This window comes from Megalops cyprinoides, chromosome 18 (assembly GCF_013368585.1).
Source record: "Megalops cyprinoides isolate fMegCyp1 chromosome 18, fMegCyp1.pri, whole genome shotgun sequence".
NCBI classification, from domain to species: Eukaryota; Metazoa; Chordata; class Actinopteri; order Elopiformes; family Megalopidae; genus Megalops; species Megalops cyprinoides.
In genome coordinates, this window is record NC_050600.1 from 13434482 (window position 1) to 13459865 (window position 25384).

General features: G+C 39.6%; 2 protein-coding genes across 4 annotated transcripts; one reads left to right on the forward strand and one right to left on the reverse strand.

The window, feature by feature from the left end:
- Positions 1 to 304: 304 nt before the first annotated feature.
- fgf20b (fibroblast growth factor 20b) lies at positions 305 to 2119 on the reverse strand. Its single transcript, XM_036551692.1, has 3 exons — positions 1843 to 2119; positions 983 to 1086; positions 305 to 550 (listed from the first exon to the last, which is right to left on the reverse strand). Exons 1-3 carry the CDS (start codon positions 2117 to 2119, stop codon positions 305 to 307), a joined length of 627 nt encoding a protein of 208 aa, XP_036407585.1.
- A 2064-nt stretch (positions 2120 to 4183) lies between these two features.
- micu3b (mitochondrial calcium uptake family, member 3b) lies at positions 4184 to 25384 on the forward strand. Of its 3 annotated transcripts, XM_036551601.1 has the most exons (15): positions 4184 to 4440; positions 7357 to 7504; positions 9844 to 9875; positions 10162 to 10240; positions 13052 to 13099; positions 13556 to 13638; positions 13749 to 13820; positions 15145 to 15186; positions 18202 to 18297; positions 19666 to 19760; positions 20092 to 20263; positions 22135 to 22243; positions 22734 to 22891; positions 23895 to 23963; positions 25103 to 25384. In XM_036551601.1, exons 1-14 carry the CDS (start codon positions 4192 to 4194, stop codon positions 23961 to 23963), a joined length of 1452 nt encoding a protein of 483 aa, XP_036407494.1. In that variant the 5' UTR covers positions 4184 to 4191; the 3' UTR covers positions 25103 to 25384. The 3 variants fall into 3 exon arrangements, with proteins under 3 accessions (XP_036407494.1, XP_036407492.1, XP_036407493.1); XM_036551599.1 differs by lacking the exon at positions 15145 to 15186; XM_036551600.1 differs by lacking the exons at positions 15145 to 15186; positions 18202 to 18297.

Consider the following 25384-nt stretch of genomic DNA (forward strand, 5'->3'; position numbering starts at 1 on the left):
CCATTCCGTGAGGCAATATCAGCAGCTCTATAGCTTATCTGTTTCCCTTCCCTTTCCTCCCAGCCCTGTGCGGGGGCAGCCGGCCTCAGACAGACAGGGCCTCCTGGCTCTTGGCTTGAAGCGTGACATTCTAGACTGTCTTCCCTGCTTCTGAGAGCTCGCCTTCATGCTCCGAAGAGAGGTCCCACGCCCCTTTAGCCACTGGCCTTCTGCTGTTCTACAGAGCCGACGCGCTTTACATCCTTGTTTCCATGGAAGCCTGGACTTGAGCACATTTTCTTCATGGGAAAGGCGCTGCTGCGTTTCAGCTGTGTCCCAGCACCTCCCTGTACAGCTCTGGCACCCGATCTGGGTCTACAGGCCTCGGAAGGAAGTGTGTGAACTTTTGGTGCCGCCTGGACTTTGTCCCATCTCTCGGCGTGCCATCTTTATTCAGGGCCACAAAATAGCGAGATCCCTTGTCACCATGTTTATACAGATTGGAGGAATATGTGTTGTACCAGTTCTCTTCAAACTGTTCCCTGAAGACACACTCTGCTGTTAATTTTTCCTGAAAAGAAACAGAAGTGCTCATTCATTGAGAGAACATATAAACTGAGCATAATTTACTGAAATATTACATATTTCACGTATATATGTAGTCATGTATAAATGTGTTGCGATTATATATGCTATACAACAGTGCAGTATCTGCGAAAGACGGACGTTACATGAAGCACAAATATGTTTTACTGCTGTTCTCTATGCAGTTTGCGAGAACACTTATGGAGGGGAAAACATTTGCGCCCTCTGCTGGTAAAAGTGAGGACCAAAGGTTTAATAAAATAGTCAAGGACCGAGATAAGCCCATTCCTCCATTCAAAGTTAATTAAATCAATATATGCGTTCAATATATGACGCATCTCAATAATTCCCCTGTAATCAATAACATATTGACTGTACAAGGAAAAAGAAAAATAATGGGCGATATGAGGATACTTACAGAGCCGTACAGTTCTCCCCTGTCATTCATTCCAAGGTACAGTCCACTGTCTACTCCTCTTATGCTTATCATTCCAACCGCAAGACTGATGAATTCCAAAATACCTGAAACAGAAAAAATGCTATGTTAGTATTTGACTGAATAAAAAAATAAATAAATGAATAAATAGAATACAATAAAGAGGATGGTTACAATGAGATCTAAATAGTAGTCACAGAGTATGTTCAATGCCCACGAGTTTAAGTTAATACTTTTTTTCTCTAAGAGCAATGTGAAACGAAACCGCAAACGTTTTTAGGACGTTTGTGTTCGTTGGCTCTTTAAAAACATACTTAGGAGAATGCATGTGTTGGCGTGTTACCTGCGAGTAAAACAGTGACGCCCCATCCTTGACTAACATTAAGGCGAATCAGTCTTTTCCATTAGATGTGTACTTGATAACTTGTCATTTCATTAAAACTGCACATTGATTCATGAGGAAAGTGTCGCTACAAAGATGATAGGATGCAGCTGCGGTTTAAGATACGGTGTGCTATATCAAGCAAAACCACAATGAACACCCAGGAATACATCTGGACAGAAAGGGAGGAAGAGAGGGAAACAGAAGCTAGAGACTGAGTAAAAGTAAAACAGCCGTTATCGCGTTATCTTCCCTTCTTAAAATAACCAACGTTATTGGATATTAGTAAACAGTTACTATAGTTTAACTGAACAGATAACTGAACTCCCTAACACCTGACATCCAATCATTTACAGTAGTCTTTCGCATATAAAAAGCAACTTGATTATGGAGTGATAATATGCTGGAATGAACAGCAGATTTAGGAAACACTTAGTAATGATAACAATAATATTCTTACCAAATCGACTGTGGTCTTTTCTCGTCCCCTGCACGGTACCGTCTGGGTGTATCTCTAGGTGAAATCCGGTTCTACAGTACAACTGCCTTCTCCGCAGAATCCCCTTCAAATGCGTTAAATCCGCGGAGGTACTCCGGGAAAGCCTCTCCGCTGGGACCAGGTGATCGCCCAACAGAGCTGTACTCTCCCCAGGAGGCGTCAGAACAAAATGGGATCCGACGTGTCCGAAACCATCCACACCGTGCAAGAAGCTTCCCACTTCGCTAACAGGAGCCATCTCACAATCGCCGTCGTTACCGTTTTCAGATCAGCAAAGTTCAGCCGAGAGGTCTGGAGAAAACACCTTTGCGCAGTACGCGATTACTGCTTACTGCGTGTTTACATCCGCGTCCGTTACTTAGCACATGCTCCCTCTGTCTGACTATTCCCTATGACTAGTGTTCAGGGTTTCCTTTAGTCACTGATTCCCTTCCACGGAATGCTCTAGTTTTGCGAATGTACTGGAATATACGGACCAGATAAGCTCCCATTTAAATACATACCCTATTTAAATGTCTTCTTGACATATGCTAATTGAGCTTTTGAGATATTTCTTTTTGAAATCTTACTCCTTGATGCTTGATGTCTTCACGCCTTTGATGTTAAATTCAGGTTGTTCGCACGGTCATTGCATTGGCGGATTACGGAAAGTGTGCTCGAGAAAAGTACAGAAGAGTTTTCCTTTCAAAAACATAATATTAATTTAAGATGTCTCCCTACCCTTGCCTTGTGGACGAGCGACATAGAACGTGATTCCCCAGGTATGAGACGGACCACTATACGAGGATGTGTTTTGAGAGTGCCTAGAAGACGTGTGACAGGTGCAAAATGCGAGCAAAGATTATGGGCGGTGCTCTGAGTTTAGACCTGCCTTGGCAGATTTTTTTTTTCCAAAGGTAGGGGAGAGGGAGAGAGAGCGAGAGAGAGAGAGAGAGAGAGAGAGAGAGAGAGGGAAAGATGCATCATTATGGATGCGGTGGCAGCTTATTCGTTTGACTTGATTTCGTTTATTTTTTTCCTTCTTTCCTGCGGATGAAATTATGAATTAGCTTGTATAAACTCACTGCAAAACTATTAAATGAGACGTCATAAATTCTGCTGCATGCAAAATAAGAGTAGGCCTACTACAACTGAACGATACACATGCTATACGAATTAAGCATAGCAAAGTAAACGACTTGTGAATGGGAAACAGAATTAAACAATTCAGAAAAGGTCTGAGGAATTTTAACCCTAACATACGCAGGTGTACATTTATTTTAACCCTGTGGCTGTTATGTATTGTTGTGTGCTCGGCTCAGAAACAACCATTATAAAGTTTTCAGAACATCTGTGAAAATGCCATCACAGAGTCAAACATCAACTGATCTTTTTCTTTCTTTGAACAAAACTAAATCGTGTTGTAAAATGAAATCAAAGGATGTGCGATCAAAGTTGAGAAACTCGGGCCAGTACGAGCTCCTTCAACATAAGAAGACGTACACAAAAGGAAGAAACCTGTTTGAACCCCTCGTTGCTATTCATAGTTCCAACTAACATTTCGCCGTCTCTAATGAACACACTCTAACATTGAGAAATGGAAGTAGTCGCTAACTTTGTAATAGAATGGATTTACAAATGTGTATATTATTACTTAAAATCGATTTTGTTGAACAAGCGATACAGTAGCTATAGGCCTACCATTGACCAAAATAGCCCGATTGCGAGTAAGCTCCCATGATACCATAGCAATTCATCAGTTGAAATCTCTATTGACTGTTTTCCCTTTTGATATCCCCAAGCTCATTAGTATTTATGATTGCCAAAATACTTTAAAACAAAATCAATGTAGTCAATGAAGGCAACATCAATTCACATGAAAATCAATATTCTACAAAGGAGATGTAAACACTACTATATCTGAAATAACAGCATTGAAGAAATACATTGTCTTGAAATATATGCTATGATAAGATGAAATGCATGCCACCAATATTTAGGCTATACAATGCCCCTAAGCCTCCTGAGGATCCTCCTATGAAATAGCCTATGAAATTAGCATTTTATCTTTGAAGTATCTTTACACACTGAATGGATGTTGAAATAATGCAAACATTCTGTTAACTTTAACCCCTTTCTCCCGGTGCATCATCTATGTCGCAAATCATAGCCTGTGATGTCAGGGGCAGAGATTGGTTTGAAAATATGGAATTACAGGCCTTGACACATCGCTAATAGAGGATTATATCTCGTTTTAGTGTTCAGGTGAAACGGGGTGAAATCCAATTCTCGCGATGAATGGGAAGAACGCCGGTATGAAAGCAAACAGAAATGGCCGCCTTACGCAAACTTGCATTGATGGTAAATAAGTCTTCACACCTGAATATCGCATGTCTGACACGAAGTCTGAAATCTGGGTGTCAGACAAATACGAAAAGAAGCACATTGAGGTTTGCTGCATCTGGAGTATGTGTTGCTACCGGAGGTGCTGTTGCTTATTATTGGTACTGTGAAACGTATGACCACAAACGGAGGAGGGGACTGCTTCCATCACTACCCCCAGTAGCCGCGAAAGAAAAGGTACCATGTTTGTGATAGAGTGATATTCATCAATGGATGTGTGTGCATGTCTTACATGAGGCAAGCGTCGTGGAAGGAGGATGGGCAGAGTTTATTTTTGACTATGAGCGGAGAGTGATAGCGATTTGTTTGCTCTCCATAAAACCCCTTCCCCCCAAAGTGAATATGTTAGCTGAACGTTGTCAAACTTCTGCACTCTTTATATATATATTGATTTGGATGTGTAGGCTGTATACATGCAGCAGAATGCTTAAAAATATATGTGCATTGTTTTATTTTATACGTTGCGAATTCGGCCTCGGTACCCAGAGCTCCAGTTCGTCAATGAAGGTTGAAGCAGACTGAATGGTTACAGTCCTCTCTGATTCTAGCTAGTTAGCTACAGTACATAGTTTTTGTATTTAAATTGGATTAATTCCAGTAGACAGATGTCACATTACCCTGATGTTAATTATTTTTAGCATTTTGGTGATCTAGGGAAAAAAGCGTTGTTTACTTTTTGAAAATACATTTTTTGTCAATTGTTCCCTGCCTTTGCAACATGATCGTGAAAGCGCTATCCGCTATGAGAGGGTGCTGAAATAATATTATCTTCGATCTATCTACTTCTGCCTCCAAGAGGAATCCGTTTGCCGAAAGCGTAATATTATGGATTTTAAGTTTTTCTAAAGTAATCACATGTTTCTGAACAACGGAGTAATCACATTTATTAATGTATAACGAACGTATCATTGCAGGTATTGTAGGAGGTGTATTTGATCAAGACCAAACCTTATTTTGTCAATATATCATGATTATGACCACAAGTGACCTGCAGATTTTCTGATGTCACTATATGCATTCTAAGAAATTGAAAAGTAAAGGGGTGTCCTTTGCACTGCAGCATGCAGGCTACTGTCAGTACAGTACACTTTCCCTGTACACAATGTGCCCAGTGCTTTCCACATGCACTGGAACCATCTAACTATAACTCACACGTGACACTCATTTAGAAATGAAACCATGTCGCAAGTTGTTTGTTAGGTAATTTGGGTTCAAATGTTGGAGTGCTTACTGAGCACTTTTGAACATTTTGAACATTTTAACACTTAATTTTTAAATGATTGTATAAATGTGATGTTTTGCAAGTGAACTCTGTTAGTCATTGCCTCAGATAAATTGTTTCATAATAACACATTTTATTAGTTGTATTTCAGTCCAGCATATACAAGTATATTTTATTTGAATTTTCAAGAACAATTTATTTGCTCTTCCTCAATGTGGCACCAAGAATGAGCATGTTTGCCTATTTTTAGCAACATTTATAATTCCATGCTTACAGTGCTGTGGACTAGCCGTTCTATTGTATTTTAATCAGTGAACTGTCTCCTTGCCTTGTTCAGTGGGCAGGAGGAACTGTTATTTTTAGAGAGACAAAAATAGAGCTGAAGCAAGGAAACTGTTTTGAAGTGCTAAACTAAGGACAAATAAGTATCTCCACTTAAAGTACCAATGTTTAACAGGGGCCTTGTCTGGAGTTGCATCTTTGTAAAACAGTTGCATGTGATACAACACTTACTTAGATGTTAATTAGACCTACTCTGTACTTTACTTTAGTGATCAGCAGATTACTATCTAGCATTGAGAACATTTATAGTGTAATTGTGTGTAGGTCTGCCCTGCTAAGAAAGTGAAAAACAAGTCTCACAGAACACTTGACACTTTCTATCATGAGCAATCCATAATAACTCAAAATGGTGCATGGGTGACAGTCTGCAGAAAACCATATGACTTAAAATCATGTAAGCACGGAGAACTGTCACGGCACTGGGGCCCAGAATGTTTTAACAGGAGAGAGGGAGGAGAGCTCTGACATTGTCGGAATTTCAGCCGCAGTCCCGGTTTTTTTGGAGCGCTCTCAAGTTTGATCAGCGAAAAGTGGAGGGCACTCGCTAACGCTGGCAGCGACGCGTCCAGCGAATTTGCTGAATCTCGAGTCTGTGGGATCCTTGGAGAAATGCCTTCATCAGATTAATGGATCAACAAACCGTGTGGAATTGACCTCCTCTCGCTTGCAAACCTCCCTTACACTGTGTACCCTTTTGTCTTGTACGCTCTTATCTACTTGGGAAAACGTAACCTTGACTTGCGGATTGAGGCGAAGGAATCCAGGGCCGCAGTAACTGGACCCTGCGTGCTGGCAGTGCGGCTGACATTTGATCAGGGTAATAAGTAGCAGGGCACACATTCCAGGCTATTTGCTCTGTGCCCAGTGGGCCTGGCAACCTGCCATCACTGAGAGAGATCCTTTCTGTCCTCACCAGGTCAGCTCCTGATGTTGCTGGTTTTGAACATTTGTAGGGACATTATCTCCCCCCAAAGGAATTAAATAAGTGGGGTAACGAAACACTCTGTCCAGTCTTTGAAGTTTTCCTTGCCACTATTGCTTGCTCTTGGGGGTTCAGGCACGGATTTCTATGAAGCTGCTTTGTGACATACGGACTTTCTAAAATGCACAGTACAAATAAAATTGAATTAAATTGGATTCAACTGAATTAACCATAGTTCTGTTTGTTTTGTGTGTATGGGATGATTATCTTTAAGAGACTTAAAGATACGGCCTACTGGTTGCTATACAAATACATCCCTGTGGTCTTATGCAACAAAAGTTAATAGGATTATTGTTAAAAACACAGTGGGTGAGGTCTCTTAGCTTTATAAAATACCTGTCTTTGATGTCGGGATTTTGACTTGTGTGTTATTTCATTTTGTGGGATAAAAGCATGTACTGCCTCAGAAACAATTTGGAGTGAAATCTGCATATTGTCTCTGTGTATTTCATGTGTGAAAATATGATGACATTGAGCAATGCTCTCTGTAACACATCAAATTTCAAGTAGGAATAAAACAATACCTGGCTTGTGTGTTCTGTTGCAGGCCAGGACATTTGACTTTGAGGATGAAGAGGTGTTTGTGTCATCTCAGGAGCAGAGATTCTGTTTGTTCAGCTCCGTGAAGTGTGACGGACAGCTGTTCATGACTCCACAGAATTTCATTGAGTCTGTCACCATGAACGAGCCCAAAAGTAAGTACTGCACAAGAACCATTTCAGCCGTTATTGCAATTAAGTAAACTCAATACATTCCATGTTAAACAAGTGTCTCCCCTTCTCAAGAATAATATGATTATGTGGCATCATAAAACAGAGAATGCAGAATGTTATTGTTATGTGAATATGCCTCCTTGCTGTCCTTATCTCTGGGACTAAATTTTCCTGATTTCCCTGCCAGGGCAAAACTATCAATTCCATTCTCTGCATGTAATGGTAAATTTGGAGGTGCTTGTTGGTGGCTTTTATGGGGCATAACGACACGCTTTTTATCTTGTGAGTGAAGGCCTCATGAGTGTTATAAAAATAGCTGTGATTGGCCAGAACTCAAGTAGTCATAACACCTGCATGGAGATAGCCATCTACACCACCATCACATTTACAGAACATTTCTGTTGCAAAAAAAAGAGAAAAAAAATCAAGACAGACAGACTGACACAGAGCAAAAGCCATATATTTTGTTTCAGGTTTTGTAATGAAAATTTTATGACAATTTTAAGAAAAAGCATACTGACATCATTTGAATAAATTGCAGGCAATATGATTCAGGAGTTCATTTAAAACGATTCAGATTAATAGTTTTTTGACTGTACAGTGTGTAGTCTCAAATCAAGTCAAAGCTCGTTTGCACCTGTTAGTTGTAAAGTTGGATTTCCCAGTACATCCTAAAAGAGATAAGGTTTACGCACTAATAGGAATGGCTTGTGTTGCATCATCAATCGTTTTACTTCAATTTTAATGCCTTATATGTTACGAAATGGGATAATGAAATTTATGGTTTTATGCTGAGGTTGTAAAATGTGTTTTGTGTGTGCACTCAGTAAAGGTGTTTGGAAAGGTCTGCAGTAAGACCATTATTTTTAAATGAGACTGTTAACAGTGCTTGTATCATGTAAAGAGGTGTAACGTTTGTGAAAACATTGTTTTGCTCTTTTTAGCTTGCATATAGCACATTAATTGTGGTGTATATATTGCTTGTATGTTATTGGTTCAGAGGTTTATTATATTATGGACATTAATTTTGGAAAAAAATGCTTTGGAAATAATTCCTTTTTAAATGGCCTTGACAATCATAAGTTTTGTTAGAGGTTGTATTTAATGAAGTGAATTTGCATTTGCATATTCACAGTTCAAATTAGTTTACAGTCTTCGTTTCAGTTACGGGTTCTTATTTTTAAGTCTCCTTGTAAGACGAGCTTGGAGCTGTCTCTGAAGTCCTTTAAAGCTGGTTGCTGTGAGAGAAAGGGAGCGTTTCAAGGACTTCCATGAGAATGATCTGTTTGCTTGGAATAGTATTGGTTTTAAATTTTGCCAGTGTAAATGGTCTTGCTTTTCTAGTCTTTTAAAGGATTGTTCTCAGCAAAGCACAAGCCACTGCAAACAAGGTGCAACAGTGAAGGCTTTAGACTGGGAAAATGGTCCTCTGCTTTGGGAAAGGCACCAGATTAATTCTCTTCCATTGTGAGACATAGACCAATATCTCATAAATAGATGCCTTTTAACCTATTGCTTGTAAAGAAAGTTAATGCTAATGTTAACCCTAAATATCTCGTTCTTTTGGTCTTGCTTCCAAATATCTTTTACGTTGAGTAAAGTACTTTGAGTAAAGTACGTTGAGTACTTTTACTTTTTCGTAGTGTAGTTTATTCCAGTTCTGTTAGCCTTTGTAGACAGTATTTACAGTATTAAATCAGCAATTTAGTTGTGTTATATTGGGATATTCAGTCGTTTAGTTCTGTGGGATATTCAGTAAATTTCAGGCTAACATGCAAAAACATTTCCAATAAATATGAATGTTTTTAAAAAAAAAATTATTAATCAGATAACATTTAGGCCCAGGTCTGTAATGCTTTGGTCTAAACCCTTTCTCCAGACACGTGTAGTTTAATGTAGTGTCAGTAACACCACAACAGTATAAAACAAGATTGGTCTCCCAATGTGTCAAATGAGGGGCCATTGTCATTGTTATCATCAGACTGCGGCAATAAGGGGATCTGAAGGGCCTACCAAGTGTTTTACAACACATCCATCTTATCTTGCCGGCCAGGGATTTTATTGAATACTGGAATGCACCACTGGGGATCTGTTGCTTGGATATCAACGGAGTCTTGAGTGAGGATCTTCACACAACAACTTCATACATTTGTTACAGAATTTAATAGAGTCAAGTAACATCTTAAACATGTGCCATGAAACATGATAGCCCGGCTGTGCATGTTAGGCATGGTGTTGCATAATGCTGTCTGCATATTGAGCTTGTCACACAATGTGAATAAAATTTTGAGTGTTGAAAGAATTTGCTTTTTGTTTTCCAGACAAGAAGCTTTGGAAGTCCATTACAAAACAGGTATGGCCAAAGTATGTGTGCCACGATCCTCAAAAATACATCCTGAACAGTACACATATTCTGTCATAATGTTTCCCATTGGCTTTGGCTTTTAACCATTGCCTGTATTTTTGGAAAAGACATAAATTTTGATTGTATAAAATGAACTTAACATCTCAACAGCTGACTGTAATTAGTGCATACATGGGCATGTTAATATAGTTTCTTGAAATTTTTGCTTCAGCATTTAAGTGGGTCATAGAGGTATTTACACCAAACTTTTGAGCACTTTCTCTTTTTTCCGAAGGAACTGGAGAAGATCCTGTCAGAGACTCCACCTGTTTGGAAAGGATCATCTAAACTGTTCCGAAATCTTCATGATCAGGGTGAGACCGTTACAGCTGTTTTTTTTTTTATTATTTGTATTCCATCATGTGAAAAGTGCCAAGGCACTCCAGGGCACATCTGCCGAAGGGCCTCCAGTCAAAATGTGTATGTGTTCTGTTTTTTTTGTCTTCTATGGGTATGTTAAGGCTATATTAGCAGTGTTTAGAGGAGTACCTTGGTAAGTAAATTTTATGGACCACTTCTGGATAGTACCTCTGGACTGACATTTCACTTGGAGAGACCCAAGAATTGTCCTGTCTTTTTAAAATTTTATTTATAATGCAGCTGCTGGGATTAATATATTTATTAGGAAGATACATTAATTAAAATGTTGATAGGTGATTCAAAACTGAATTGATATTTAAGAATACATAAAATAAATATTCACAGTACATAAACATTCAGATATTGCCACATGGTAGGGAAATATCTATTACAGATACACTTAAACACACAAACCTATAAACACATATCATCCATTTATAGAGGAAATGTGCAATTATATAATTTGGAATGTGCATACAGAATGAAACATGAGGCAGCTTTATCAACAGACTGTCAGCCAGCAGTTAACGTGTTCAGTTTTTCCCTTTACCTCAGAATCGAGAAATGGAATCTGTCTCTATACTTTCTGAGTAAATAGAGGAGAGGGAGCATAGTGCCTATGCAATCATGTTTCATCGGCCTTTCAGTAGTGTCACTGTATACTTGCGTAATCTCTGGGACATGAATGACAGATTCTCCTTAAGAACATTTGTTGGTGGATATCGGCATGATAATGAACTGCATGCTTCATTGTGCTTTTGGTAAGGGGCAATTAGCTCGCAGCACACAATCCCAAAGTAATCCAAAAATAACTTTGCTTTTTGGTGTCTCTTGTTCTTGTGTTTGTGTATTTCTGGAAACGTGCTCTTCTCACAGCAAACTCTCTTGCTGACATCAAAAAAAAGCCTGACAATAGACCTGCAATTAAAGCATCTGCTGTCAGCACAACAGCAGCGAGCGTAAGCTCTTGATTTCCCTGTGGTGATATTTATACCCACATCATTTATTTTAATGCATGTTTTGGAAATCTACATTTTAAATAACTGAATTAACCAGCTGTAACTTTCCTTCATTTAAATAACAGGGATTTATCCGGGTGTAAGCGTATAATGTCATGGAAATTGAAAATGCATGAATATGTGAGTATGGAAAGATTAAGTACAGCTATCTGGATTTTTAATTTTATTTTGGTATTACATGTCTCCTCCACTGGAGTTATTTGGGCCAGGAAAGTTCCATAGGGAAGTGCAGGTAGCTGCAGTCCCTCAGCTCCCTGCTTGTGCCAGAGTCCCTGGGTGTCACTGCGTCCTTGAAGAGCCCATTTCTGCATTTAAAGCACTCCAGCGTAGATGTTTTCTTTCCTCTTTTTTTCTGTTGCTTTAACTAAGTGCAAATGCTGGGATTTAGGCTTTTAATCCTGGCGTTAAATGTCGAAGCCCCACCAAAAAAAGGGGATTGGATTGATCTTCGAACAAAGCTGTGCTTTAGAAAATGTACCGGGCTGTTTGAACTCTGCAATGTCGAGACACGTCCCCATGGCTGCCCCTGATCACTGTGGACAGTATGAATTCTAAGAATGGCATTGGATTACATCTCCACGACTGACACTCTGTATGAAGTGTTTCTGTGGAATTCTTTGTATTGTCTGACAACATTTATTTGAGCTTTGGGGTTGGGCATGTGAAGTTTTCTTTCTTTAAGAGTGAAGGTGTGTGGTATTAAGGAAATGCGACTGGAATTTTAAAGATTTTTTTTTTCTCCTGCTTAACGTGAAGGCTGCATTAAGCTCGGCTTTTTAGCGGAGCTTCTGCACAAGGAGAGGAAAAAGTATTCCTTTTTCATTCAAACAATGAAGTGAGATTTATGTATAGTGTCAAAATATTGAACCCCTGGCCTCAAGAGCTCAAGAATCAAGCCCACCTTGTGTAGCAACTCTTATAAAAGGAACAGAAACATAATTCTGGGTGATTGGAAATGCAAGATACATATACATCTGACAAGAAACTATACTGCCCTATACAGTTCCCATGTTTAGCTGTACATATCCATGTATTACTCCTTTTCCATAAGCGTTTTCTTTTAACCTTCCCTGAAGCAAACGCCATTCCAGACTCTTTCTCCCATAACACTCAGAGCAGTCACCCAGAACTATCTGCGCTCAGGTCGCTATCTTCCCTTGCAAACAAAAGGTAGGGAATGCTTTCAGTGGCTGCAAGACAGCTCTCCTAAGTCTACTGAAATGCTCCTTGACAGTTGCTCTTCCTTTTTTTTTTCTGTCACACAACAAAGGGAGTTGTGGCCCACAAAGACGAACACAAACCTAAATCAGGCATCTCCAATCAGTGACAGATCACTGGAGAATGTTTTACACCTTGTTATCCAAACAGGAGAAGCGCCTCAGGAGCCAGCGGGCGGTTTAATTTTGTTTGGGTTTGTGTCCAGATAGGTCACTTATGTTGTAAAGTTTCTGTTTGTGTGAAGAGAACACCAACCGTGAATTAAGAGGCACCTTTTTAGATTTTATCAATCCGAAAGAAAGGATTACCAGCTCTCTCAGTGTGTGCGGTATGCCCGGGAAGGCTCGGTAATTCGATTTATCTTTCGAAGTCGGCTTTGAAAATCAGTAAACATTTTAGGCTTGGCTTCAGACATGCTGTCTTTAGTGCTTAAGGGAAAGAGCTTCAGCCTTCTTTGACAGAATGCAGTCTGCATTTAAGTAAATTAATAATGCATTTTAAATGTAACCTTTAGATGATCTTTTGCAGGCATCATCGCTTATACAGAGTATCTTTTCCTACTCTGCATTTTGACAAGTGAGTATGTTTGAACTTTAATCAGAAACATGTTCCTCAGTCAGTGATACACACTAGTCATGAACATGGCTCTGCTCTGTTGATAACAGTTCACAAGGTATCACCAAGTAGAATAAAATCTGGTACCTACTATCTCTGTATATTGTAAGTTGTTTTTCAGTGCACATAAGAAATTATAAGAACTACAGTGAAGTGCTGAGTCATGAATAGCATTATACCATATTGCAGTAAATCATTGATGTGTAGATTTAAAAAAAAAAATCTGAAATAAAAAAGCAGAACTGACATCTGATTTCATTGAGTGATTTTGTCAAATATCCAGTTTCAAATTTCTCCAGAGTGTAAGTGGAAACCCCATGACTTTGACCATGTATAATGTATTGGTACATAAGTAAGATCTGGTCCTTTTTTTCTCTGTTTTATCCCTTATGTGCTATCATGCTGTTCCCCTTCCAGAGCCTCATGCTGGCTTTAAAATAGCCTTCAATATGTTTGATGCAGATGGAAATCAAATCGTGGACAAGAGGGAATTTTTGGTGGTATGTGTTCTGCTGCTTTTTACATGTCCGTTGAAATGCCTGTTAAATGCCGTTTTTGGTGCCACTGTAGTCGTGTGAAACTCTCTTCACATTCTCTTCACCTGTCTCAGCTGCAGGAAATCTTCCGTAAGAAAAACGAGAAAAAGGAGCGAAAAGGAGACGCTGAGAAATCTGCACTAGTGGTAAGATAAGCTCTGACTGATGTTGAGATCTGCTGCAGTGAAATATTCACATTCCAGTTTGAGAGATGACTGAATTTAGGAACGCTGTGTACTGACATGGCTGTGTCGTAATGCCGCCTAGTTCTGACTGTACCGCGTGTTGTTGTATTAATTAGAGCAGGATTCAGACGGTACATGTGAAGTTAGCATGGTGGGGAAAGAAACTGAATGATGTGCTGTCAGTGGGTGGAGTGGGTCTATAAAAAATGAGTGTTTTGACAGTGACGCATGCATGTCATGGGTATATAATCATTTGAATAACGCAAATTGTGCACAAGAAGTGAACACTGGAGGAAGGGCTTTCATCTTAGCGTTGTGTATATGGGTAAATTTAAACAAACGGATTTGATCAAGAAGATAAGGAGGATCTTGTATGGTTTTATCACATTAATTATACAGGATAAACCGCTCTTAATGCATTGCCATTGTGCATGAATACTGACCTTGGAGTGCTGTTTAAACTAAAATTGTATTGAGCGGATGTTTTTTCCTGTCTAACCAACAGGAAGTGCTGTAGTGCAGTAAATTACGTTTGTTAAATTTAGTCTGGCAAAAGAGTGATGTATCATTTATCAGTATTAGTGACCATACTTTTAAGGCATAATTCTGAAATAAATGATAAATATATCATTTTGATACTCAATTTGAAGGTAGATATATGTGTGATACAGCGATTGAGTATGCAAGCGAGCAAGTTTACTTAAAGTTGCAAGTTCCAAGTAGGACCAAGTTAACAACAACTAGGCCTTTATACCTCTTTTTTATGAAATTGAAATAATCAGTTAGTTGCTTAAATATTACCCTTTATTACCCTTCATTTCACTTTCAAATTCACTTTGATTATTTTGTAAAATAAGCTTTGTTTGTTCTCATTATCTTTACTTACAATATGTCTAATTGTACTGCAGCTGTCCTATACTCCATTAAGTCCACAAGCGTTCTGTCTATCAAGTTGGCAAGCAAGGCTGTGCTTATTTCAGTGCTTTTAACAGTACTCACAAGCATTTACTGTAGCTTTGCATCACACTGTTTTAAATGTTTGCATCATGGAGGAAACCAATGAAACTGGGGGGGGGGGGGGGGAGCGGTGAAACTCCATCCTGTTCGTGTGTAGACCTTTAGGCAAGGAATGAGTGTTAATGTTGTACTTGGTGTGAAGTGATAAAAGCTTAACAACTGCCCTGCATGTCCTAACTTGGATTTTTCTTCTTCCTCTTCTTCTTCATCCTGTTTTCACGCATGTGGTTTTCTGATCTCTGCATCTACCTATTCCTCTGTGTGTAAGAATGTGCAGCTTTATGGATATCAGGCTTCCTCTGTGAGTAGTGTATGTATCCCATCCTCAGTGCATGAATTTAACCCTTTGTGTGAGCAAGTCCAAGTACAGTTGTTTTGTTGCATAGTGAGGGGTGTTGTCATATCTGATTCAGGGAATAAATTGTTTAATAATCTATTATTAGACTTTTAAAGTATGTTAGTATACCATGGCTCCTTTAGTGTAAATGGAAGGCTCTCTTCTGAGCAAAGGCCCTGTCCTAGTGTAGATGCAACATTTTTACAGCTCTATAGTAACACTGAGAGTATTTTAGTTGGACTGGATTGTGAGACATTTAGCACTACTTTAAAATGACTAATTAATCAATCTGAGCAATTGTTTGGTTAAGGATTAAATATATGTTTACATTTTTCACTCTGTTCAGTATTATGTTTCTGTTATTTGTCTGCATGTTCCAGTAGATTTTCCTGTAGCTTACCTGCACAGGACATAAACAGGTGGAAACTTCAATACAGCTCATTCATTACAGGGTGGAGTAGGGTTTACCGTCTGTGCAGTTATGAAGAAAAATGAGATACAATACAGCAAATTAAAAACTCATGCTTATAGGTTTGTAGATAAATTTGATTAACCATGGTGTGATTATTTGTTCAAATTACTGTTTAGTTAAAAACATGAACCTGTATTAGAGGTGCTGTAATCTTTGTGCCCATCAGCAACCAGTGATTGGACCTGTTGTTGTATTCACATTTCTCCCAAAATTTCCCCTGACAAGCAGGAGGCAATTTCCTTTTGGTGTTTATTGTTTAATGTTTGGATAAAGTCAAACTCCCAGGGCTCCATCATGCTTCAGTTCCCGAGGGGGAGGACAATGCTGCCTTAATGGGATTCAGTCAAACAAAGTCTAAAACATATGGCCATTGTCTGAAAGGGAGCAGGATTGTCCTAACAGTAGAACAGATGATTTATGTTGCTTGTCTTCTGTCAGGTGGAGTCCTTTGAGGCATGGTCTCCCAAATTCAACTTAAAAGGCCCAGAGCCAAGGAATGACACAGTTCTGCTCAGACCCCCATGTTTTATTTTTACAGTTACTTGAAAAGTGGTATTTGGGCTCGGGTTACCTTTTGTGATGTTTCCACCATGGTGAGCGTGATGCCAGCAAGCGAGACTAACCCTTCAGGAATTAGTCTGTTTCAGCTAAGATGTGAGCAGGGCAGGGCAGAAAAATCAGCCCTTTTTATTTATTTATTATTTTTTCTTGTAAGATTTTTGGAGCAGTGCATTAAATTCTCGGGTCTGTACCGTATTATTCAAGGTACCTATACAGCAGTGCCTCACATGGCAGAACAACTAGAGAGGGAAAGGTGAATCTTTTCATGCTTGCATGATCAGAGTAGCTCTTCAGAACTGCGGTTGGGCTTTCCCCGTATATAATAATTACAAACGTATAGCTTTTATGGGGCTGGATAGGAATATCAGAGTGCATTAAAGGCCGTTCTCTTAATTAGCTGTGGGATCATGTCGTAAATCTGTCTCTGCCGAGAGTTATGAAGCGCTGAGGAAGAGTGCTGTTTTATCAGGTGTCTCAGCTTTCAGATTCTCCTGCAAGGCATGAAAGATGAAAAAAAGGGAAAGATAAATAAATATTATCAAATGAAGCAAGACACGTGCATAAAAAACATGTCAAGGGACCTGCCCCTCGCTGCCTGGCCACTGTTGATATTCCTTGTGTGTGAGGCGATGTTGAGACATGAGAGCGGTTTCTCTGTTTAAAGGCCTCGCAGCAGCGGGCCAAAAAAAATGTTCAACGCAAAAACATACTAAAGAAACCAACAACAGATGAGTGTGGCTTACCTTCTGGGTGTGGACAAGAGTCATTTCCTTGACTCTATAGCAGAACGTATTCAGATCCATAATTTACCCATAGCACTTTATAAACAGCGTTGAACAATTGAAGGAAATTAGTTGAAGTTCATTTGTACTATTAGCTACCGCTGTATAGTTCAACAGATGTGCTTTTTGAAGGAAGTCCATAGCATATTATAGGGGATTGGTCTTCCTGAATGGGAGACTAACCAGAGCTACCTGAAACAAATGGGCTCGTTTCATTGTTAAAAAAAATCTTACACTTCAGTAAATTAAATAAATGAATGGATCACGGAAAGAAAGTGAATAACCCCATTGCTGTGTCTACTCCTGGTTCCAGGCAACAGATGGGCTTCTTATTTCCCTATGCATTCTGTATGTGTAGTGACATAGTTACCCTGGCGCGGTAATCGCTCAGCTCCGTGCCCGCTGGATCTCGTGACGTGTGGTGAGGTGCAGCTGTCTCTCCGCCGCATTCGACTGAATTCCACACTGAAGGCTGCATGCCCAATTGCAGAGGTTTCCCTTTGCATCTTGATGGAGTCTTTCTTACAGCTGTGTTTGGCAAATACGTGGTTATCATCTCACGCAGGGGGGGCCCTCTCGCTGCTCTCCTTTGACTGACTGGTAGCGCTTGTTGCTGTTTTTGCACTCTTGTCATCAAGGGTGAGTTCAGCAGTTCAGCTCATTCTCCTGCCCTAGACTAGGCCTCAGTTTGTGAACCATATCCAGAGCATATTCAGTACTGCAGAGTAGCCTTGGTGCCATTCCAGCTTGTGCTGCTCCATCCATCTCTGTATTGGCAATTATAATATTGTGCTTTTTGTCATCTTCCCATTTTATTTGCAATGGTTTGGCGTCAACTTTTGATAATGTAGAGCAACATTTTTTGCAAATGAACATTTTTTCAGTTTTTGCAAATGAATGTAGATTAGTTATGAAAAGTACTGATTAAATATATCATAAACTGTCTGTCTATGTATGTATGTGTATATCTGTGTATCTGTCTATGTATCTGTCTATCTATCTATCTGTTGATATATCTGTATATCTGTAGATTTATCTATAATTATGTCTTTAGTACCTCTATTATTAGGGTAATACCTCACATTAGTGCATTTTGACATGACACATTTATCTTTTCCAAGTGTTTTTTTTTATTTTTCTCTCCTCTAATAGCTGTGCCTCTCAAACCTACAGGTTTTAAAAAAAGAGTCTCAGGATGTTGTGCCCAGAAGCTACTGGGATGTTCTGAGACGCAGCACGAGTCAAGCTCTCTTTTCAGACCTGGCAGAGGTAGCTTGGCCCTCTGTCTGGTCCCCTCCTCCCCCCTCCCCCCTCAGTAGTTTATTTCATGATGTCTTCCACCCATTCCTGTTCACCCCAGTGCTCCCTGTTACGTCTGTTGATCTCACCCAAACCCAGTGTTTTTAGACAGAACCTGATCGTGTTTAAAAAGTAATACTTCACGTCACGTATTTGTTTTATGTCCAGTCAAACTTTTTGTTTTTGTGGTATTCCGTTTCTGTCCTGTCTACTTTGATCGCAAAGTGACTGTGTAGACGAGAAAGTCACACAGGTAGTGTTGTGGAGTTCCCAGGTGAAGAGGAATCTCACTTTTCATGCAGAGGTCTCAACACAGGAGGAGCCATTGCAAAAACAGTATGGCATCTGTAACAATTGTTTTTCATGCTGAGCCTGGTTTAAAAGTACCAAAATGTCATTTTTATTTTATATTTGGTAATGCTTGATTTGAAGCTTAGTCTAAATTTTCTGATTTTAACATTGGTAGCCAAGTAGATTTACAGTATTCTACGATTTAGAGTTGGCAATATTGTTTTAAATAGAATAAAGCAACCTTCACTTTTTTCATATACTGAGCCTAAAATTACCTAATTTGTACTGATGTTTATTTCCTTTATGCTTACATCTATGAACCTTTTTCATTATCTTATGTTTTATGAGAACAGCCAATGGAGTAATGTGACTTTAGCATAGAGGTATGGAAAGTGCATGGTTCCCATCAGCCTGAATGCATTGAGCCCCTAGGAGAGGACTCATATTTGACAGTACAGTTTAGTATGAGTGACTTCTCTACAGCCAAAAGTGAATGGTCTTCAATCACAGTTTTCTAACACTGAAGATTATCCATTAACTTGTTAAAGTGGTGAAAACACCTTTTTCTGAGCCGCCTGATATCTTTCTGAAGGATTAAGGCTGTATTTAGTGACGGATTACATGCCAATGGTAAATAAACAGTGTAATCCCTTAAATTTCAGACGGTAATGGATCACCTATAAATGCTGTTGCTTTCGTTTTCACCCTTGACTGGAATTTAAGCAATGTTTTCAACCAAGATCCAATCAAAAGGACAAGCTGGAGTATATCGTCTTTGCCATCTCATTGTCAGAGCATGGGGTGCAAATGTCGTGGCTTTGTGTTTACCATCTGTGACACTTGCATCGTGTGCATGTTTTGTTTTTTCTTTGGATGTGTATTTGTGTGTTGGCCATGGATGGTAGCACCCGTGCATCTGTATGTGTCATGAATACATCTCTTAATGCATATGTGTCATGGCTTTTAGCCCACCCATGTATTACCCTTCACTGTGAGGAGTGGAAATAGCAGACCTGAACTCACGGAGGTGTGGGTTTTCCTCCACAGAGTGCTGATGAGAACATGACGACAGACACAACGCTGTTGGTGCATTTCTTTGGGAAGAAAGGGAAAGCTGAGCTAACGTTTGACGACTTTTACAAGTAAGCTGTCATAATGCCATTGTGTCAAAAAAAAAAATCACCATTTCAACCGTGGTTCTTTGGGTGAGAGTGTCATAGTTCCATAATGCCCTCTTTGAACGGAGGCTGTTTTCTGTGTCCGCCTTACAGATAATATTCTTACTTCTGACTCCTGAAAAATCAGACTCTTTCTAAAAAGAATTTCATTTCAATGGGCCAAGACTGAAAAATGAGTCATCTGCCAAATTCACAGCAGTAGTCTCTTCGTGTTAGTTGTCAAGAGGTTCGGGCTGTGTCTGAGCTAGTGGTGGCATCTCCTATCAGCAGTGCCTCTCTCCCCGCTGCCTGGCAGATTCATGGACAACCTGCAGACAGAGGTCCTTGAGATTGAGTTCCTCGCCTACTCCAAGGGGATGACCACCATCAGCGAGGAGGACTTTGCTCGCATCCTGCTACGCTACACCAACGTGGAGAACATCGGCAGCTATCTGGAGAATGTTCGACAGAGCATTCCAGACGAGAAGGTATTCCCTTTCCTTTTGTCATCTCTCCCTGACCCTCCCGGTTCACCGACATGTCTCCTGACTCTGAACGCCATTGCAGAGTCGGTCCTCTGTTAGGAGTAGTGCTTTTCAAGATGTGGCAAACACATTTGATACTTTTTATGGACCACCATAAACATCAAACAGTTCTTGGCAGTTGATTATCAATGTCCAATGCTGTAATGAAGAGTAGACACAGGCAGCATATATATATATTTCATCTTTTCATGAGCAGGATGTAATTTTTTTGCAGATTCGGTACATAACTGAATGTCTTGTGTGGAGTAAATTATCTCTACTTTGCTGTAATACACAGGAAACATGGATAGTTTTTATGTCTTTATATAACTGACTGCTGTGTTTATGCTTTCAGCATCCTTCTTTCTTTTACACACAGTAAAAGAAGTCAGGGGTTTATCCGAAAAGGCACAGCCATGTTTTTTTTTTCCCCGCTTAACGTTGACCTTCGCATAAAGAGTGCTACCAGCTTTTCAGCTGTTCGAGGAGGCTGTTGGTAGATCGGCATTGATAATGAAGTGGGTCTTATCATTAGGTTAAGAGATATTTTTATAGAGTTCACCTGGCAAAAACAGCAAAGCTTCACATATAACTCATTAGTTCATTTGTATTGTGGTGGATGTCTGCTGTCGGAAGGAGCTGTGAGCTGAAGGGGGATCTAGAGCTGCAGAAATGCATGAGTGAAAATCAATAGGGCTGATGGTAGAGTAATCTTTTGCCCACAAGATGTTTTGGATACATCCCCTTTGTTTGTGTTTATGCAAGTATCAGGTTAATCTGCTTTAGAAAAGACCGCAAACAGGCCAACCTTTTCCAAATGGCTACAATTTCGCGGTGTTGACAGCTCAACTTGTACATACCAGAAAACACTATGTATACTCTGGCTGTTTGGTTAAGGTCTTTTCTGTCTTTTGAGCTGTTATCTTCAAGGTCCCACAGACACCATAAGCTTCCTCTGATGTGGAGAGTTAAGTGTGGAACAGATTGTGTGTCAGGTAAAGGGCTACATTAACCCGATTTGTTTGTTCCACTCTTTGGAAATTCATTCTTCTGTGTGATTTTTACAATGAATGAGTCTTTGGTTTAAGATTTTATTGGCATAAAAATGACCCGTGAGCAGATTAACCAAAAAACAAGTAAAAAGCCAATAAAATAAGACATTTGTGTTTCATAATAACACACACACATACACACAAACATACATATATACATATATTATTTTACTAATTATCTTCCCTATATAAAATGCTATATTCCTCTCTTCAGTAATGATTAGCTCTGTTGTTTTTGTCATGGTAGGAAACCTGATTCATCAGCATGGTTTTTAATTCATTTTTATCTGATGTTTAATGGTCAAAAAATGAGTTTTAATTACCCTCTCTGGTCTAAGTCCAAAAGTATTCTAATAAAGTCAGCAGTGTAACACAACCTCTTAAGGTCCGAGGGCTTTCATCAGTAAATCTTTAATATGCTGTCAGAAGGCTCACTGAATGAGCCTTGTTTGTGATCAGGGCAGTCATCTTATAATGTGGCAGAATGGCAACAGTGCCCTGTATTCAGAGAACCTATGAATTATCCTGTTTTTGTTTTGTTGTGGTTGTGCTTCTGTATTCCTTTTTCTGCAGTGGCCTGGGTCAAGCAAAAGGAGTATGTATGACTTCACCCGATGTACAAGAGCCCTGTGGCAGTGCGCATTCACAGAAGTGGCTTTATGAGCATAGGCATCACCATCGTGCCAGTACTGCCCATGCGGTTTCAGGTTGTGTACTTGTGTTGGCTTGATTTGATGTTAGAGTTCTTTATTTATGCATGTCTGTGTTTTGTTTCTCCCACAGGGGATCACTTTTGATGAGTTCAGATCCTTCTTCCAGTTCCTGAACAATTTGGAGGATTTTGCCATTGCAATGCAGATGTACACCTTTGCAAACCGGTCAATAGGACAAGGTTTGTTTTCCTCACCTATGCTGTCCATTGCATTTGCAGTTATTACATGCCTTCAAATGTATTTTTCCCCCAGAAACGTATACCTGCTAATAATTCAGTACCACAAGCAATAAAAAAATGAAAGATAATGTTAAGGACAAAGGAGACAACAAGATAAAAGATTTATATAAAAGTCTGTTCTTTGAACATAGATATCAATATTTGATATTAAAAAAGGATTAGAAGAGAAACAGCTAATAGAAATATACTGGAGCAAAGACAATATATGTTTTAAATGTGTATATTCCAGACATCTGACCAATCGCTGTAAACTCAAAGCAGGTAGCTCTTTCTTACCTCGCCAAAGTCTTGGTGAGTTCATCTACCACAGGGTTATCTGCCATTATATTACGTTTCTGTTGTGCCTGATCATGTCTGCACGCTGTTATGCGCGGTGAATGCTCTCCACTGCCCCCCTTTTATAGCTGTGGCCCTATTCCCTCCCTTGCAGATGAGTTTGCTCGTGCAGTTTACGTGGCTACAGGACTGAAGCTCTCTCGCCACCTGGTGAACACGGTCTTCAAGATCTTCGACGTGGACCACGACGACCAGCTGAGCTACAAGGAGTTCATTGGCATCATGCGGGACCGCCTTCACCGGGGCTCAAGGGTAAGAGCGGGGCCTGGGAGGGGGGGTCAGCACACCACACCAGGGTTGTGTAAACATCTTATCTCCCCTTTACGATGGTGAAGGTGACAGAACTAGCCTGAGAAAGAGATGCAGTGTGGTGGGGAAATCGGATGGCTCAGAAGCTGAGCTGATGACAGGAACAGTAGCTCTGTCCAGCACCTTCAGATTGACACTGCTTTATCTGCTACCCACTTTGTTAATGGTTTACCTCTCAAGGCAGCTAAATCATGCAGTGTGTGGACCCTCACAGAAGAAGTTAGCTGCTGTTCAAGGATTAAGATCATGGGGGAGGCACTTTGAAGCTAAGCATTTATTTTTTGATTGCTAGTGACATATTCTATAGGCAGTATGCTTCAAAGGCATTTTATATTTAATTGTTTTATTCTTATCTAAATGTTTTATTTTAACTATATATATTTTAAGCATCCAGTCTATACAAAATTTCAAAACATTCTAAAGTAAACATTCTTGCATTTAATCCCACACTGGTCAAAATAAAATTCTGTGGTATGATGTGTTAAAAGCAGAATGGAGAGAGGTCATGGGACTGAGATGAGTTACTGAGGTGACTCTGTCCAAAGTGTAATACTGCCACCTAGTGGAAGATAAAATTTGGACACTGTTTTTATTTCTTACCCAGTCTCCTTTTTACCTTGTAAAAATAAATCAGGACCTTTCCTCTCATGTTTCTTCTTCTTTTTTTCTTTAATCTCATCGTGAAGTAAACCATGTACTCCCTTTTCAAACTTTAAGAAAATATTTTCTATGCTGAGAAATAAAGGGCATATTCACACTGTTTTATTCATAACATATTTTGCCAGATCATAATGCTCTCTATTTTGAGACATACCCTAAATCTTTTTGTTTCTTCAATGTGATGAAATAGTGATAGTGATGAAATAATCTTCTTCAATGTGATGAAATAGTCTGTCTGTCTGTCTCTCTCTCTCTCTTTCTCTCTCTCTCTATCTCTCTCTCACAGAGGTATAGAACAGAGGAAAGGTTTACTACCTTCAGAGCCTGTCTGAAGAAGGAGCTCTCAAGCAGATAAGTATGTTCTCATAACAGCCTCTACCTGACTGAGTACATTATGAGCAAACACTAGGCTCGGTGCCCCACAGCTACAATTCATATCTACTCACTTCACCCTCAGCCACTCTCGTTTTTTAAATCAGAAAATCAGTGTGAATGCCCAGGATGCAGGGTTTTATTATTGCACAGTTGAGCTAGCTGTAAGAAAGATTGATGTAGATTTTGTGTGATCTCAACTGTTCAGAACAGACTGAGGAAATGATGTTCTAAGTATAGTACATGGACAGCGCTTATTTCAAGAAAATGTTGTCTTAACTTATTTTCCTTTTATTAGTTTTTCATCTAATATGATCTTATTTGAGGGTGACTGCACCAAGCACAAAGGTATTTCAGTTTAAAATATGCAGTTGGAGGCCCATGCTCCTTTCCCTCAGCGTTGAGTTTCACTGTAATATTAATACACAATCAACTGATACCAGATACCAGCTTAACTCTGCTTCCATGGCAGTGGCCACTGCTGTTGAAAGTGGTATGCATGTTTACCGAGACCTCGACACACTCAGATGAGGCCTCACCAGCATATCATCATGAGAGAAAACAGTAGGCCCACTCATCGGAGCATGCCTGTATTACCCCAAGCTCTTCTGGCTCTGTGTGACTTAGAAGGTGACTTGTGTGTATCTTGTGTCTGACATCAGTCCATTCCTTTAATAGCCACTGAGAAAAGCTGAGTAAGTTTTTATATAATGTCTGCACTATGCTAAAATAGTGCAGTAATGATGTTTAGTTGTAGAATTTATACCCACCTCTCTGGCTCTCGTAGTGTTTGTGTAGAATAAACTACATGGACTAAGAAACCTATAACAGGAATTGTATTAATGGACTTTCTGGGGGCCTGTGATTCTGCCATTAAGTGTAGAGTTGGAGCCCCTCCAAACAGACCAAAAGTCACGTGATTCAGTATTCCTGTAACAGAGAACATCAAGATGTAATTTACAGAAAATGCAATACATTATTAAATAAATTCTTTGTCTAGCAACAAAAAGTTTTAATTTTATTACAAAAAAATTTAATACAAAAACAAATAGGAACACTAATAGCTTTGTGTCCTTAACTATTTGCATAATCATGACTTTTGCCCTTCTTTGCTATTACCAGGTGAATAGTCTGTTCAGCATTTACCTGGGAGTCCAATCTGGGAATCACCTCTAAAAGTGTAGAAGAGAGTGGTCAGTTGATTTCTGCTGTGATGTTGAAGAAGTGAAAGTCCAGAAGCAGTCTCTTCACTTCGGATCCACAGACTTAACAGTCTCTCAGCCTAACCTCCACTGGCACATTGAGGTTCACTGGCTCCTGACAGTACATGAAACATCTCACACTGCGCATGCACGCACGCACACACACACACACACACACACACACACACACACACACACACAC

Coding starts and splice junctions, on each gene's coding strand:
- fgf20b (XM_036551692.1), bottom strand. CDS start 2,119: ATGGCTCCTGTTAGCGAAGTGGGAAGCTTCTTGCACGGTGTGGATGGT. Junction 1,087..1,842: donor AAAAGACCACAGTCGATTTG/GTAAGAATATTA, acceptor TTTCTGTTTCAG/GTATTTTGGAATTCATCAGT. Junction 551..982: donor GGGGAGAACTGTACGGCTCT/GTAAGTATCCTC, acceptor GTTTCTTTTCAG/GAAAAATTAACAGCAGAGTG.
- micu3b (XM_036551601.1), top strand. CDS start 4,192: ATGGCCGCCTTACGCAAACTTGCATTGATGGTAAATAAGTCTTCACAC. Junction 4,441..7,356: donor CAGTAGCCGCGAAAGAAAAG/GTACCATGTTTG, acceptor GTTCTGTTGCAG/GCCAGGACATTTGACTTTGA. Junction 9,876..10,161: donor GGAAGTCCATTACAAAACAG/GTATGGCCAAAG, acceptor TTTTTTCCGAAG/GAACTGGAGAAGATCCTGTC.